At 38.3% G+C, this 14,437-nt stretch overlaps 1 protein-coding gene across 1 annotated transcript in view; it reads right to left on the reverse strand.

Moving 5' to 3' along the window:
- Positions 1–14,437, reverse strand: part of RYR2 (ryanodine receptor 2) — a 721,218-nt gene that overhangs the window by 92,480 nt on the left and 614,301 nt on the right. Inside the window, exons 77-79 of the mRNA XM_060286446.1 lie at positions 12,883–12,986; positions 11,296–11,347; positions 1,934–1,987 (exon numbers count right to left, since the gene is read on the reverse strand). Of these exons, the coding sequence (XP_060142429.1) occupies positions 1,934–1,987; positions 11,296–11,347; positions 12,883–12,986 (210 nt within the window). The remainder of the gene's footprint in view (positions 1–1,933; positions 1,988–11,295; positions 11,348–12,882; positions 12,987–14,437) is intronic.

A 14,437-nucleotide genomic window follows, 5' to 3' on the forward strand; every position in this document is an offset into this window, starting at 1 on the left:
CTAAATAGTCTCATGAAAATAAAATGTAAGCTTAACAGGGTTCATATGAAAGGAAAATTTTTGTGATTCTAGACCAAAATGTTTTCTCTTAGCAAATTTTCCAGGTGCTTAGCTCTTCAGAATACTCAGAGACAGAAAGAGTCATCTAGTTCTTCACTATAAGGAAATGCTAAATTAACACTGAAATCATGGAATATCCTCTCCAATTACTAGCACAACGGAAAAGAAGATTATTTCCAATCCCACCAGCAATGCCATATATCGTATCGCTTTTCTAGTAATAAGACTGGTATAAAAACCCTCAAGAGAGATGAGGCATGAAACGTTGCACTGAAAAGTCACCAGCTAAAATTTAATCACCGAAAGGGTGGACTCTTTCATCTCAGCATAGTACACAGCTCAAAGTCAACACAGAGGATAAAATTTCAAATTAGGAGTCATTTAAATTGCAAGAAGAATAAACCTAGGTCAAGGAAGGGATACTGAAGAGACAAACTGCATTGGAGCTACAAACTTGGTAGAAAGATTGCAAGACTTTTTTTTTTCTTTTTTACAAAAAAGAATCCAAGATGTTGGGTCTAACAAAGGTAAATGTCACAAGAAACTGAAACTCAGACCCAGACAAATACACATATATATATAGTTTTACCTTGCTGCGTTGGGATCCTGTGACCTTAAGGAAGGATGAAGACAAGAAGCAAAATAGCAATAAACAATTGCTCGGAAGACAACCGACAGACCATAAATGGTGTGCACGTCAGAAAAATAGTATTATCTGCTGCGCACAGCTCATTCTAATTTAGCTCAGTTTCTCATCAATGAAGATGGAGTTGAGACTAGAAATACACATACATTAGAAAAGATTATAGTGTCATCCAGGAAATTAACCTTAAGGCATTTTTCTCAGCCAGCAATAGTCATGGGTCATTCCCAAATTAGTTTGATTTGTTATTTTTTTACACAATGACTTCAATGCAATGCTGCAGAGATGCTCACATCCAATTATTCCTGAAAGGGGCACTACTCAATATCTACTCCTCACCTACCACTTTTTTGTGGGTCCACTTTAATTAAAGACTTAACAGCTGGCTACTAATATATTTCCAGACTTCTAGCTCAAAGCAGACATGTAAATTAATAGCAGCAAAAAAAAAAAAAAAAAGTCTAATCCATTTCCTTCCATTTAATTTCTTTTTGAAAATTCCAAAAAAAAAAGAACCAATAAATAAGGAGAGGGTAGTTAGCAACAGCTGGTCTTTCTTATAAAAAGCAAAAGTGCAGCCTAAGCAAAGGGGGAAAATAATATTGACTTTCCCTTTGGCTAATGAATATTGAGCAGTATTTCGAATTATACGGAAATGTAAGATCTGAGAAGGTTTGAGGAAATAATCATAAAATAGAACATAGCCCTAGGAATATATGCAATCCTGCCTCATGCAAGCAAACTGCACTGTGTGCCACCACCTACATATGTACAGGGAATGAGTGACCTAATTGGGCAGAAGTCAAAAGAGGCTAAATCTTTAAGACTTCTTCGATTTAGAAAAAAAAAAAAATCAAACCAAGGGTTTAATGAGAAACTTGATGTCATGTTGCTCTTCCATAAACATTTTTCTGCCACGTCTGTCGGAAATTTCAGATCACATCATTCACTGAGATGAGAACAATTTAAAGCAACCTCATCTCTGAGGGCTCTCAGGAACACTCATTCTGAACATATGGGTTTTATTTGATTCTTTAACTAGTCTATGTTCCTTGGTCTTAACTTCAGCAAATGTTAGGACTCAAATTTGTCCATCCAGCTTCTGACATGCAGTTCCTTGACACAATAAGCTGCAATAAGCCATGAAGCAAGAAACATAAATGTCAGTTATAAGCTATGAAACAATGTTTCAACGTAGACAAAAAACAAATATAGAAAGATTCATCTTACTTCAAAACTCTTCACTTCCTCTTCCCCATCATCGTCTTCCTCGTCATGACAACTCTGATACATGTAAAAAAATGTTTTGAAAAGGTCAACAGGATAAGAATATGTTGAGGCAGAAAATATAAAAGAATTTAGCACAGAATACTGAATCATTTGTGTTAGTTTATCATCAATATTGTTTAAATATGTACATTATATATAATAAGCTTAGATGACATGATCAATGAATCTGTGGCCTAAAAGAAAATTATACTGTGCATATACAAAATTAAAATGCTAAATTACCAATTTTATATATACCATGGAGATATTTATGAGGTCTGTATCACACTACACATACTACTTATTCATGCATTTTCCTTGTGCAAATCAAGTTACAAGCCCTAAAAACAAGGATCACTGTTTTCTCCTTTTTTGTCCTTCCATTACAATGTGTTAATACAGATACATTTAATAACTATGAACTAAAATTAAAAGAAAGCAGTGTCCATTACTTAAAGTGAATCTTGTCATCTTTTTCTTGTTGTTGTTAAGTTCATTTTTTATTGTATTTGGTCCAAAGGAGGAAAGTAAAATTCCAACTGCTACCAAGATTATTCTTTCACAGAAAAATAATAAAACAGGCAATTTCATTATTTTGAGTTATTTTCCCAGAAATGGTAAAGGAGCCGTGCATGTATTCTTATCTAATTCCCACAGCTGAAAATTTTGCTTGCTAAGGAAGCAGAGCTGTTTGGTGGTTAGGAACATGGCCTGAGGATACAGAGTGCCTGGTTCAAATCCTGATGCTGCCATTTATGAGCTGTTTAGTCTAGGGCAAGTTCCTTTCCCTCTCTGGTCTCCGCTTCCTCATATTTAAAGTGGAAATAATAAAAAAAGTAACCATGTTCCTGAGAGAATCACATGAATTAATATATGGAAATTGTTTGCCACTTAGGAACAAATACCTGAAAAACAATAAGCTTTTAATAAATCTCAACTGCTATTATTATCATGGTTTGGTACTAGGAGTATCGTGTTGACCAAAGGAAGCAGGTCATCAGCCAATACCTGTGCTAGGAAGAACCTAACGCTCTTCTAAGTTAGATTACTGCAACCCTTCTAAGGATTTTTTTTATGGTTGGTAAACACTCAGTGTATCCATGAAGCTCATGGAAGAAGTGGTTAAGTATAACTTACAAATCAGAAAAATACTTTTAACTCAATGATTCACAGTACTTTGAGTACATACGTGAAGTAGAAATGGGAGCCAGGGTACAAAATGTGATCCTTCTATCAGACTCAGTGATAAATGCTAAAAGGTTTGTTACATTCTTTCATTCATTCAACAAACATGTACTGAGCATTGCCCTCTCCATTTCATGAGAATGTGGACATGGTTTGCAAAGGAGAAAATAAGGGGACACAGACCTGTGACAATTTCACTACATGGAAAAGTTGCTAAATAGTATGTTTCACCACAAAATCCAAGATGTTAATTATTCATTCAGAGTGCAGGAACTTTTTGACTATATGTTAATGTCACCTTGACTCCCGTGTCAACAGTTAACCAGGATTTTGAAAATAAATACACATGAGAAGTTTAGCAAAACATATCTGGAAGGCAAATCTGTAACCCTCCATAAATATTGTATGTATAATGTTGAATGCAGAGGAATTCTGGCTGAGCTGCTCCTTTTAGATTACCTACATAATGCTTCCTTCACATGCATTATAAATTAGGAGTGAAACATAGGGATTTTATCAAGTAACAAGCATGATAACTATCTAATCAAATTAGAATACCAATACAAAATGTCTCTTAAGAATATAAAGTTACACATTTTCTGAAACACATCATCTCCTATACAAATTTCATTACCTTCAGAAATACTGGGAACAAGGTTTGAGTTGAAGAATACATTTAGAAAAGTTGGCATTTTGAGTTATAATGATATGCTTTCAAGCTATAAAATTCATATGATATGTTTGCTTTTATGTAAAGGAATTAAGAGCGCTAGCTGACACACACACATATACACACACACACACACACATTTTTTTTGGCCGCGTGGCACGTGGAATCTTAGTACCGTGACCACAGATCAAACCCGTGCCCCCTGCAGTGGAAGTACAGTCTTAACCACTGGACCACCTAGGAAGCCTCTGACAAGATATTTTTTACAAAGAATTATTTCGAAACAAAATACCTTAAACTGTTTTCTAAAACTTTCCTAAGAAAATTTAATGAGATTCTCTTCTAATGAAGTTAAAATTTTGATTTTTAAAAAAACCTATTAAACCTGAATCTATTTGGAGACCTATCTGACAAAATTCAATAAACCCATAAACCACTTTAAACTTGTCCTGATTGCCATGGGGCATGCTGGGACCACAAGAAAACTATAGAGGATGTCTAGCACTTTTTAATGTACTGACCAGAAACAGAGGGATTTACAGGCATAGGACACAATGTTTTTCAATAGCAAACTGCATCCACGCAATTTGTATGATAATGCTAAGTAAACAGTAGGTTCTATTAGATGGTCCTGCAACACAGGACTTAACTTTCTGGATCAAAAGGATCAATTCTAAGCAAGGAAGAGTGATATCGTACTCCAGGAAGGAAAAAAGTGAATAAAACCCATACGTAAAGGGGCAGAAGCATGAAATAGAGAATTTAGAAGGAAAAAATTAGAGAGGATCGAAACAGAGGATACTTCAGACATTCAGATATCTGGATCAAAACTCAAAACTGGCAATGAGAATTCATAAAGCAGTAACTGGGGCACTTCACCTCGCCACCATCCACTGGAAATTTCATTCTGCAAAACAAGTGTATGTCATACGTTCTTCAGTTGCCTTTCTGATTGCAGTCACTCCTCAGAAGACAGAGGAAGCAAAAAGAAACTTTCAGCATGGATTTAAAACTAAGTTTTGGGTGAGATAGAAAAGAGAAATCTCATAAGAAAGTGATCTTGGCATTTTATCATTTTAACCAGCAAAGAACGAAACACTAGGTATAACTTAATGTGTACCTTTCAGTAAGTTGTAAGAGAAAGAAGAGGAAACATTTTCCTTCCTTAGCCAGAAACTCAGAAGACTGAAAACATTATTGAGTGTTTAATTTATGACAGTATCATTCTAGATACTTCCACATGGTTATCTTATTTAAATTGGTAAAACCATTCCCTTAGAACAGAACAGCTTCAGACAGCCCAGAAGGGATGATGAGTACAGAGATATTCTGAGAATCAAGCATGAGTGACCACAATGAGGACAAAAGGAAGGGGCAACAGCAAACCAATGTGGATGCACTGCAAATTCTCTAAGATGCTCAAAAGAGGAGATATATATGATGCAAGGAAGGGGTTGGAAAGATAAGCAGGAAAACAATTAACCTAAGGGTTAAAATAAAGTGGGGCTCAAAAAATACAAAGATGTGGGCTTCCCTGGAGGCACAGTGGTTGAGAGTCCGCCTGCCGATGCAGGGGACACGGGTTCGTGCCCCGGTCCGGGAAGATCCCACATGCTGCGGAGCGGCTGGGCCCGTGAGCCATGGCCGCTGGGCCTGCATGTCCGGAGCCTGTGCTCCGCAACGGGAGAGGCCACAACAGCGAGAGGCCTGCGTAACGCACAAAAAAAAAAAAAAAAAAAAAACAAAGATGTAAAATGATTTTTTAACATACAGCCAAACACAAAGCAAGGAGAACAAGGAACAGAAAGTACATGATTTACAGCAGAAACTGTAATAATAATGATAGAGAGAAAAGGCAGAACTACAGCTACATCAAAACTACAGCTACAAACTACATCAGCCGTTTGCTTCAGACTTAACCACCAAAGAGAAGTGATTTTTAAATATGAAAGTTACCTTGCCAAGAGAAATGAACATTAAGACCCCAATGAAATGCTATATTACACCCACCTGGTTGACAAAAATTAATAAAACATAAAATATCAAATATTGGAGAAGATGCAGATCATCAGAATCTCTCTTAAACATTGCAGGGAGGAATGTGATTTAATGCAATGACTTTGGAAAACAGTCTGGCATCTTCTCCTTAAGTTGAATATTCATATACCCTATGACCCTTGACTTTTGGACATGAATAAGAATAGGCATTTCAAACCCTTTTTTCACGTCAGCAAAAACATAGATTCAACGCAAAAGGCTACCAACAAAAAAGTAAATGGATAAGCTATGGTGTAGTTGCACAATGGAATGTAATAGTCAAATCAAATGATCTCCAGCACACACAAGAGTAGAAATGAATCTTAGAAAACAACAGTAAGTAAAACAAGTAAGTACCAAAAGATTACATATAGCATACTGCCCTTTTAAAAGTTAAAACAACTAAAATCTCAAAAATATGTAATTATATATGTAACACACATGTATATATGTAATATATGTATTAATAAATTCATATAACTAATGTATACTATATAAAAGGAAAGCAAGGTTATCCTGAACATGGGCTACAGGAGGATGATTTCCTTGTGTGGGGAGGCAGCGTATGGGTTAATGGAGAGGACCGTATGATTACAGGTAGGGTTATTATCAAGGTCTTAGCTTTTCTTGTGAGTGGTGAGTTTATGAGCAGTTACTATATTATTAGAAACTACTAAGTAACTACTTTGAATAAAAGTAGCCCATAATGTAATGGACCAATGATGAGAGTGTATCATGAATCCAGAGCTCTGATTAACCCAATTATGGGCTCCTATGGAAAATGAAAACTGAAAACAAAAACCAACTAATATGTAAATGTTGCCTTCATAAAGTCCTGCAAATGGAAAAGGAAGACATAAGTCTCTTGAACAGAGTTCAAGTGTCAAGATTCAAGGCAAAAATAATCATATGTGAATGTAAAATGACCACTGGTAAACTCTTGAGAAACCATGAAGACCAAGAGAAAGTTTCAGACTCCTGGGATGCAGACTGTCAAAGTGAAGAAAGGCAGCCTCCAAAAACTACTTACTAAAACGTTTGGTATCAATCATCAAAACTAGCAACTTAGATAAACATAGGGAAAGCACACTTACAGGTTTGTGGTTAACATAAATGGAAAGAAATATTTAACACTGGATGAGAGAAATGAACTTTAGAACTATTTTGGCCTTGGGACTTCCCTGGTGGCGCAGTGGTTAAGAGTCCGCCTGCAGATGCAGGGTACATGGGTTCGTGCCCGGTCTGGGAAGATCCCACATGCCACGGAGCGGCTGGGCCCGTGAGCCATGGCCGCTGAGCCTGCGCGCCCGGAGCCTGTGTTCCGCAATGGGAGAGGTCACAACAGTGAGAGGCCCGATTAAGGTAGGCAAAAAAAAAAAAAAAAAAAAAAAAGAATCTGCCTGCTAGTTTAGGGGACATGGGTTTGATCCCTGGTCCAGGAAGATCGCACATTCTGTGGAGCAGCTAAGCCCGTGTGCCACAACTACTGAGCCTGCGCACTAGAGCCCGCGAGCCACAACAACCGAGCCCGCGTGCCACAACTACCGAAGCCCACATGCCTAGAGCCCGAGCTCCACAAGAGAAGCCACCGCAGTGAGAAGCCCATGCACCGCAACGAAGAGTAGCCCCCGCTCACCACTAGAGAGGAAGCCTGTGCGCGGCAACGAAGACCCAACAAAGCCAAAAATAAATAAATTTATTAAAGAAAATTTTTTTGGCCTTGGATAATGGTGTAACTCTAATTAGAGGAACGATGACTTATACTTAACTAAAGAGTATATCAACTGCCAAAATACAGGTATGTGAGGTAAACCTCAGAAGAAATTCATAAATGACATGGAATTTAGGTGAACATGCAAGTTCTTGACAAAAACGCAATCTGGCTGCCAAAAAACCAGTGAATTCTTACAATTTATTGTAAATATATAGAATTCCAAGGCAGAATAAGCGAGGATCAAGTCCCAGTGTGCACTACACAGGTGAACTCACAGCCAGCACACTGTGTTCAAGTAATTTCTGGGGGGCACATACTGCTAGATGATTGAGAGAAGAATGAACTGAGTAATGGAAGCTTAGCATTCCTGGGACACATTAAACAATAAAAGGAACAAGATTATTTAATTATGAAGGGAGAATCTTGAGAAAAAGCATCATCAAATATTTGATCACTTATCAAAAGAGATTAAACTTCAGGATTCAACCAGGACAAATGCAGAGGCTGCTTCTGCTCCAGTCACAAGGAAGAACCTGAACCATCGGGAATCTCCTACTCTCAAAACAGGAGCTTCTCCCTTTTTAGCCCACTCGCTCACTGCTTCTTCAACTGCGAGGACAACAGTCCACGGACTCCTTTACAATCTCCTTACTTATCAGCTCCTTCTTTCCTCATTTCCTTATTTATCCTAGTTAGAATCCAAGATCCAATGCCTCAGCCACTCTCAGAGCGATACACAAAACCCCTGTGATCCCCTGTCCTTCGACAACAGTCTGGCAAAAATCCTTATCCTTGACAAATCTAACTTCCTGCCTTCTCTGAATCTGCACTTGGTTCTGGGAACTGCTAGAGAAAAGCCACACAACCAGAAGACTGGTACTGTCCAAATTCATAAAAAACGACATCGATCAGGCTTTCCACACTGCCTGGCAATTCTATTTTAGTTTCCTGTCAATACTCAGTCCTAATTTCCACAGAAGGAAATATCCTTCCTCTTTAATCTTTTAACCTAGTGTTTTTTTAATATCTATTTTAATGAAGTATAGCTGATTTACAATGTTGTGTTAGTTTATGGTGTACAGCAAAGTGATTCAGGTATACATACATATAATAGTTTGCATCTTCTAATCCCAACCTCCAAATCCATCCCCTCCCACCCCCTTGGCAACCACGAGTCTGTTGTCCATGTTTGTTTTGTAGATAAGTTCTTTGTGTCATATTTTAGATTCCACATGTAAGCAATACCATATGGTATTTCTCTCTTTCTGACTTACTTCACTCAGTACGATAATTTCTAGGTCCGTCCATGTTGCTACAAATGGCCTGATTTCATTCTTTTTCATGGCCGAGTAGTTTTCCATTGCATATATATAGAATTCATATTCTTTAACCATTTATCTGTCGACAGATATTTAGGTTGTTTTCATGTTTTTTAAACTGTGGATTTCAACCCATTAACTGGACGTGAAATCTATTTAGTGAATCATGATCTCAAACAACTTTTATTTAAATAGAATAGAAAATATCAGACTGCACTGCTCACAGTCCAAGTATAATTTCATGATGATTTTCTTTCAAGGTATCTGTTTTTATGTTTCTATAAATAGACTTGGTAAATGTATTTCTGATCATGGGTTACGGTTTAAAAGAAAGCTGGAAAGCCACGACTTTTCTCTTATGCTCTGTAAGGTGTCCTGCTGCCCTGCTCCCACCTACTCAAAGCCTCACTCCACAAATTATTCCCTTGTCTACTCTTTTGGGTCCTTCCCACCAGAACAGAAGCATGTTCAAATCTATTTTTAAAAAGTTAAAAAAAAGGCAAACAGGCAAAAATAATCCCCCTTCAACCTCACAATTCTATATAGATATTTATCACCCTCTACCTTTCTCCTCCTTCTCAGTCTTCTCAGTAAAGAGATGTCTATGCCACATCTACTCACACATGAGATTCTTACTTACTTCCCCACAATACACACTTGGACCACAGTGCGCCATCTCACAACCCTCTGCAACTGTTCTCACCATGGTCACATGATGTCCATGTAATAAATCCTGGAGAATTTTCAATCCTTACCTTGAATAAGGTTCAATCCCTCAGCAGAGTAAGATTTTGTTGACCACACACTCCAACAGTTACTATATATCTCACACGTAAGATTCTCTCCTATTTTTTGGGGGGGGGGCAGGGAAGCTCCTTTTTTTCTAACCATCTCTTAAGCATCCATGTCTTTAGAGGCTTGGTCCTAGCCACCTGTTCTTCTCATGCTTCCTTCTCTGCCTGGGAAAGATCATCTACTACTGTGGCTTCAATTACCTTCTAATGCTGACAATTCCCAAAACTGTAATTTTATTTTATTTTTAAAATAAATTTATTTATTTTATTTTTGGCTGCGTTGGGTCTTTGCTGCTGCGTGCAGGCTTTCTCTAGTTGCGGCGAGCAGGGGCTACTCTTCGTTGTGGTGCGCGGACTTCTCATTGTGGTGGCTTCTCTTTCTGTGGAGCTCGGGCTCTAGGCAAGCGGGCTTCAGTAGTTGCGGCACGTGGGCTCAGCAGTTGTGGCTCGCAGGGCTAGAGCACAGGCTCAGTAGTTGTGGCACATGGGCTTAGATGCTCCGTGGCATGTGGGATCTTCCTGGACCAGGGATCAAACTCATGTCCCCTGCACTGGCAGGTGGATTCTTAGCCACTGTGCCACCAGGGAAATCCCCCCAAATCTGTAATTTTAAGCCGTCTGTGAGATGTGGAATGTCAGACATGACTATCTTATTGCATGTTAGACATCTGCACTTAGCTGTCTCACAGGTATTTTTAACTAACATGTCCAAAATTTAATTTGCCATCTTTCCTCTTCACTCTAGGCCTGCAATGATTCTGGTGATCCCCACCTTAGAATATGGTTCTGCCATCTACTCAGCTGCCCAAGTCAGAAGCCTCAGCGAAACCTGACTCCTCTTCCCCTCATTCATTCTCAGGTTATGAGATTAAACAAAATAAGCACCCAGTAAATACTAGCTATTACTATCTTTTCATGGTCAATTCATCATTCAACAGTTAGGGACTTCCTTGAAGTTCAGACTAACGCTACATAAACTACTCCCACTACTCTTATTTTTTTATTTTTTATTTTTTGCAGTACGCGGGCCTCTCACTGTTGTGGTCTCTCCCATTGCGGAGCACAGGCTCCGGACGCACAGACTCAGCGGCCATGGCTCACGGGCCCAGCCGCTCCGTGGCACGTGGGATCTACCCGGACCGGGGCACGAACCCCTGTCCCCTGCATCAGCAGGCGGACTCTCAACCACTGCGCCACCAGGGTAGCCCTCCCACTACTCTTAATTGTTTCTCTACCATTAAACTTGTCAGAGTTTTTTTGTAATCATTTGTTCAAATTTTGTCTCCTCCATCAGATGATAAACTCCAAGAAGGCAGGGTGTGTGTGTTACTTTCTGGTTCACCACATTATCTCCAATACCTTCATGTTGAGTGAATATTTGTTGAATGAATGAATTTTTGGAAAATTAGTGAGCTCTCCATAAATAAAATGTTAAAGGAAGAAACAATGATTACCTGTCAAAAACGTTAGACGAGATATTCAGGCAACAAGTGGAAAGTTGAGATTAATGCCCTGTAGGGTTCTAAAATTTAACAATATTTTATTTTAATCTAGAAACACACAGATTCTTATATTTTGCCATTAAAATCAAGACATTTATTTACCTTTGCCATAATATCTGCATAAGCCATATATAAAAAATCTTCCTCCAGTTTGCTATGAAAAACAAGGAAAAAATCAGTTTTTAAGTAGAAGGTTAGTTACATGCAAAATCACCATCACTGTATAAAATAACTTTTATCTTTCAACAAGTATGTCTTTTTAAAAAGAAACAAACACAAAACTCAGGCAAAGCGATTATTCAGAAATATTGTAGAATCAGAGAGCAAAGATCTTAGACTTCCTAAACAGTGGCCCCATCCTACCTTACGGAAGAGACCTTCAAGTCTCACAAAATAAATGATCTATTGATTTACACACAAATGTAATAACATTAGTATTCTCTTAAAACTACAAAAGTTGAACCAAGCAAATTTACATGATGTCAGGGCTTTTGACAGCCGATGTGATATCTGACATTTGTTGGAAAGACTTCCCCAATTATTATGCTACTACGTAGTTTAAAAATATGATGGTCATAATGATTCTTAAAAATTAAGATAGGTTAAAATCTGTTTACTATCCTCTTTTGAAAAATTATGGAAACCACTAATTCACTGAAGAAAGGCTTCCATCAAAAAATACCTGACGTTTTGCAAAGTTATTTTAGCAGTTTTAAACTTATAGCCATCAGAAAAATCCACTTATGAGAAATACCTCATTACCTGACAATGCCAGACAGGGAGCTGCTCTATGCTTAGGGATGAGATGATTTTGTTAGTTAGGAAATAATAAGAGAAAGAGAGAGAAATCGTGAGAGAAGGATGGATCACATTAGCTAAGAGGGAGAAATGTACATTATTATGACATGCATAGAGGTCAGATGAACTCTTTAAGACTCAGGTGGGTATGGATTGATAATTAAATTCTCTGCAGAGGATGAGGGAGGCCTGGGGCAAAGTAGGCTTTCTCCCCCATGGCAGGGAAGCAGGTAAAGGTTTTAAAACCTCCACCATGGCTCATCTACAGAATCAGCCTGTGCGGTGCCCCTGTAATGAGCAGATACTGAGCACATTTTGATTACTGGGCTTATGAGTGCATTTCTTATTTAATTCCATAGAGGTTTGCCCTTTGTGGTTTCAGTGAATTCATATGACCAAGACTGTAGGAACCAAGTAAAATGGAGAATGCCCATAAAATAGATCTCAAAGAAACCTTCCACTGAAAGGATAGCGCACCCACCTCCTCAAGTTTCCTAAGACTTACTGCTGAATGGAGACAGAATCCACCCAGGAAATTTGGGGTCACCAGTGGTCTCCAAACATTTTTGGTACTGAAATTTGCTTTGGGCTCTTTTATTTTCTAAAGCTTGTTTGTGATCAACAGGAAGATTCAGAATCAAGTCAACCAGCTAATTACAATGTTGTTAAGAAAAATGAGAGCTAGGTAAATATTTGGTAGGTAACTATTAAAGCCTGAAGTTGTGTGAGCGTTGGTTCGTAGTGTATGCCAGACTGGTCCTATCTTTGAACACTTCTCTCTCCTCCCAAGAACAAGATGAAACTGAAACAGGAACATGTGATGGACAGAACACTCAGACACGGGTTTCTATCTGTTCTTCCTACGTCTCGTGTGAATCCTCCCAACCATACCATTTCTCCGTTAAAGCCGTTCGACTGAACAGAAGTATCAGCTGATGGAGAGGATCAACCCGCTTAGTTCCTTCATCTTCTTCCGGAGGTTCTGCTCCAGGTTTCTATACAAAAGTCAAATTTATAAAATTTCACATTTAGGTGAAATGTTCACCCAGACCCAGGAAAAACAAATAAAAAGAAAGCCTTTTTCATCCTATTGTGGTGCGTGAGTGTGTCTGTGTTATATGCATTGTACCTGCACGTGTATGCACGTGTGTGTGTTATATTACCGACGCAAAAGTATGCAGCTTTAAAAAAAAAAAAAAGCTATTTAATAATGGGACCAAAAAACACTATGGGCAAAGATGACTTACATCATTTAAAAATTCTGAATGCCATTCTTACAAGCAGATTCATAACTAACTGAAAAGTGTATCTGCTACATGGATTTCAGCTTTAGGGAGGGCTCAATTTACAAAGAATTACAATAAAATGCTACATCACTCCAAGTATAAAAATGTTCATGTAGCAAGGCAAACTGATTATCAAATGAAACATTTTTGTTGCCTACATAGACAGAGAAAGGCAAAGAATGCTGAATGAGTTAATGTCTGAATCACTTACACATTATTTTTTCTCATTTTCAGTTACTTTTTTTTTTTTTTTTTTTTTGCGGTACGTGGGCCTCTCACTGTTGTGGCCTCTCCCATTGCGGAGCACAGGCTCCGGACGCACAGGCTCAGTGGCCATGGCTCATGGGCCCAGCCGCTCCATGGCACGTGGGATCTTCCCGGACCGGGGCACGAACCCGTGTCCCCCACATCGGCAGGCGGACTCCCAACCACTGCGCCACCAGGGAAGCCCTTCAGTTACTTTTAAAACTTAAAAAAGTGATTTCATTCTATTGGATAGAACATGTACCATGAGGAAAATTATGAAGCATTTTTACTGACTGTAGAATTAATTAATCCCATTTGTTGAACGATTTAATGCATTTTATATCTCTGTAAGAATTACCCATTCACACTGAGATTCTCTCTACCTAAATGTTCTTTCTTGGATTTAAGGCTTAATGCTGCAGGTACTGTGTAAATTTCTACAAGGTTGAATATTCTAATATTCTACAGGTTTTGATTTTAAAAAGAAATGAAATTCATTTAAAATATAAGGGGGTAATCAGGCTTAAGGTTTTATGAACTGGATTAGTTTATCCTTTATGTTCCCTGATAAGTTGTGAGTTAAACAAAACAAAACAAAACTTTTAGACAAGAGGTCTTTAACTGGGGAATCATAATGCCTCTGACTAGTCTGCAGAATTCTGCAGGACTATATGCTTATAAATGTTCCTAAGATGGCCCTTGGTCAGATTTTTAAATAGGTCCACAGCTCATAAAAAATTAAGACAATGGCTCCCGAGTGAAGCACTCTCAGTAACACAAGCCTCCTTATCAGCATGGTTGGACTGAAACATTCTACTTGCCGTTTATACTATATTTACCATGACTTCCTGCTCATCCTGTACCCAATCTATCATTCTCTGCCCTGTCTATGTTTAACAACCAGCTACTTTTCA

Source organism: Globicephala melas, chromosome 16 (assembly GCF_963455315.2).
Source record: "Globicephala melas chromosome 16, mGloMel1.2, whole genome shotgun sequence".
NCBI classification, from domain to species: Eukaryota; Metazoa; Chordata; class Mammalia; order Artiodactyla; family Delphinidae; genus Globicephala; species Globicephala melas.